This window comes from Vombatus ursinus, unplaced genomic scaffold (genome assembly GCF_900497805.2).
Source record: "Vombatus ursinus unplaced genomic scaffold, bare-nosed wombat genome assembly UNPS02002358.1, whole genome shotgun sequence".
Lineage (NCBI taxonomy): Eukaryota > Metazoa > Chordata > Mammalia > Diprotodontia > Vombatidae > Vombatus > Vombatus ursinus.
Window position 1 is genome coordinate 1 of NW_020942136.1, and position 3,138 is coordinate 3,138.

Below are 3,138 nucleotides of genomic sequence, written 5' to 3' on the forward strand. Positions count from 1 at the left end.
CTCCCTCCTCCCTCCCTCCTCCTCCCCCCCTTTCCCCCTCCCTTCTCCTCCTCCCCCCCATCCCCCTCCCCCTCCCCAGGGTCTTCCTGGCTGAGCAGTTTGAGTTCCTGCAGCCGCACCTGGACGCCGTGATGCCTGCCGTGAAGAAGCCCTTCCTGCAGCAGTTTTACTCTCAGGTGAGAGGCTCTGCCCTGGCAGGGGGATGTGTGCTCCCCACCCCTTGTCTGGGGGAGGGGCATCAGGATCCCAGACTCACCCTTCTCTCTAAGTAAAAACATGAGGGCTTGAGTCCAGGGTGTCCTGGCGGTCCACCTGGGGACCCCAGAGGACATGGTCCGACCCTCACGGGGTGGAGAATGAGAGAGCCTCGGCAGTGGCAGCAGGGTGGGTCTGCCCCTCCCAGCTGCGAGCAGACCTAACCCTAAAGGCCGTGCTGCCCAGAGGAAGGGCCTCCAGCTCCCTGGGGTGACGCTGCGTGTCTGGGCGCTTACTGAGCCCTTCTCATTTCTGGGAGCTTGGTTTTAGACGGTGTCCACCGCCAGCGAGCTGCGCAAGCCCATCTACTGGATTGTGGCGGGGAAGGCGATTGACTATGAGCAGATGCTGCTTCTGATGACTAGCGTCAAGTGGGACGTGAGAGAGATTATGTCCCAGCACAACGTCTACGTGGACACTTTGCTGAAGGTGAGCACTTGGGGAGAGGGCTCCCAATGGCCGGGCCGGGCGTGTCCAGAGATAGGGCTCAGAGCCGGGACGGTCATTTTGGAGCTGGCCAGGGGGGACACCCTTCTGACGGAGCCAGAGCGAAGTTAGGGTTAGAGCTTAGAACACCCGAGGCCGCTGTGAGGAGGGGGAAGGAAGACCCCCAGCGACCCCTGGGGAAGGAAGTCCGGGGCCTGGGGGAAGGGCATGCCAAAGTTTGCCTTGTTTTGGGGGGCGGGAGAAAAGTCTGATTTCCTCAGAGCCCTGACCCTAAATGCGCTTTTTGTCTGTGGCTGGCCAGACCAGCTGCCCCTCACCACGGACCCGGTATCTGCTGGTGCCTGGGACTGCCCCAGGGGCTGGGCATGTGTGTGAGTGGGAGTCTGGTGCCTGGACAGTGCTTGGTCAGTGCTTGGGTGTCCCTCTTCCGTCCCTCCCCTCCCTCCCACCCTCCCATGGGGTCAGTCCCCAGGGCCTGGCCAGGGTCTCTCACTGTCTGTTGGGCTGCTCTTGGCTCTGAGGAGTCTGACCCAGAAGGGAGGGGGCTGCGGCGCTCCCCTCGGCCCTCCAGCGGCTCTCCAGCCACAGTGTCCGGAAGAGGGGTGGGGATGATGGAGGTCGGGCCTGCTTGGGCAGCCCTGGAGGGCCGGGGGCTGGGGGAGGGCAGGCCAGGGTGGCCCGGGCAGCCTGTCTTTGGTGCCAGACAAAGCCCTGGAATGCTGACGCTCCAGAGACAGCCCCAGAGCTCTCTGCTCCCGGGTCCTCGGGATAGGAAGTAGCCGGCCGGGGATTTCTCTGCTCTCTGTTGTGATGGGCCCGCTCTGCTCCCTGGTGTACTAGACCAGTCTGCCTTGTCAGACAGGGCAGGACCCTGCCTCAGGGACAGAAGTCGGGAAGAGCTGAAGGCCATTGGGCTGTCGGGCTGTCCAGGGTCACTGAAGGCCGACCCCCAAAGCCTTCTTTGGCCTCCCGCAGCCTCCCTCTGCCTCCCGTGGCCTCCCTCAGCCTTCCATGGCCTCCCTCTGACCCCCCCTCGGCCTCCTGCAGCCTCCCGCGGCCTCCCACTTTACTCCTTGAGCTCCAGTGCGGCCCTTTGTTGTCTCATTAGGAGTTCGAGCAGTTTAACAGGCGGCTGACCGAGGTATCGAAGAGGGTTCGGATCCCCCTACCCGTGTCCAATATCCTGTGGGAGCACTGCATCCGTCTGGCCAACAGGACGATCGTGGAGGGGTGAGCGAGAGGGCCCCGTCAGTGGGTCCTGCGTTGTCCCACGTAGCTTTAGGGGATGGAGGAGCAGATTGACCGATGGGGGCTGAGCAGCGCGCTCCCTCCTGGGGTAGGGGCCCCAGAGCCCCTCCCCACCAGAGCATTGGCGCCTCACCCCCCAGGCTCTGGCTTTGGCGGCTGCCTTTGTCACTGACCTTGTCTGTGAAGTGTTGAATCTCAGACCTTGTTCTGTGCACAGCTCCTTGAGAGGGGGTGGGGGCGGGGTGTCCCAAAAGTCTCAGTGCACTCGGAGCTTGGAAAGCTTTGCCCCTTAGGCAAGGTTCAGTCCAGCCACAGGGATTGCGTCTCATCTTAGGGGACAGTCGTGCGGTATAATGGCACCAGTCGGGCAGAAGAAACCCCAATTCCTTGTGCTCTTCCCATGAGAGACCTGGTGGTGGTGGAGGGACCCCATGGGCAAGTGTACAGGAGACTAAGGGCTGTGATCTGCTCTGGCGGAGGGGGGGCCCACACCAGGATCACAAGCCCGTGGGGAAACTTAGAAAAAAGTCACCTTGCCTGGCTCCCAAGGGGGCTCCCCAGAAATGTGTTAGGAGCAGAGGGACTGCCCCTGAGATATTGCTGCCACCCCCAGGGCAGAGGCCAGGCTGAGGCTCAGGAGTCTGCAGGGGTCACTGCCAACTCTGGCAGAGGGGGTGGGGTCATAGGGCACTGCTCCCTCCCCCCACCTCCCTCTCTCTTCTCCCCTCCCCAACTCCCCCCACTCCCTCCCCCCCATCCCTCTCCCTCCCCAATTCCCCCTACCCATGCCTCCCCCTCCTTCCGTCCCCTCTTCCGCCACCGACTCGCGTCTGTTTTGTTCCACAGCTATGCCAATGTGAAAAAGTGCAGCAACGAGGGCCGGGCCTTGATGCAGCTGGATTTCCAGCAGTTCCTCATGAAGCTGGAGAAGCTGACGGACATCAGGCCCATCCCTGACAAGGAGTTTGTGGAGACCTACATCAAAGCCTATTACCTGACCGAGAACGACATGGAGCGCTGGATCAAGGAGCACCGGGTGAGGCGGGCGGGGCAGGAGGTCAGGCCAGGGGCAGGCGGTCAGGACAGGGGCTGGCGGTCAGGCCAGGGGCAGGCGGTCAGGCCAGGGGCAGGCGGTCAGGAGAGGGGCTGGCGGTCAGGCCAGGGGCTGGCGGTCAGGACAGGCAAGTG

The 3,138-nt window shown here is 63.1% G+C and overlaps 1 protein-coding gene across 1 annotated transcript in view; it reads left to right on the top strand.

The window, feature by feature from the left end:
- The first annotated feature begins 47 nt into the window (after positions 1–47).
- The window catches only part of LOC114048592 (syndetin-like), a 4,795-nt gene continuing 1,704 nt past the window's right edge, over positions 48–3,138 (top strand). The window contains exons 1-4 of the mRNA XM_027869631.1: positions 48–176; positions 526–684; positions 1,811–1,932; positions 2,797–2,986. Of these exons, the coding sequence (XP_027725432.1) occupies positions 132–176; positions 526–684; positions 1,811–1,932; positions 2,797–2,986 (516 nt within the window). The 5' untranslated portion in view covers positions 48–131. The remainder of the gene's footprint in view (positions 177–525; positions 685–1,810; positions 1,933–2,796; positions 2,987–3,138) is intronic.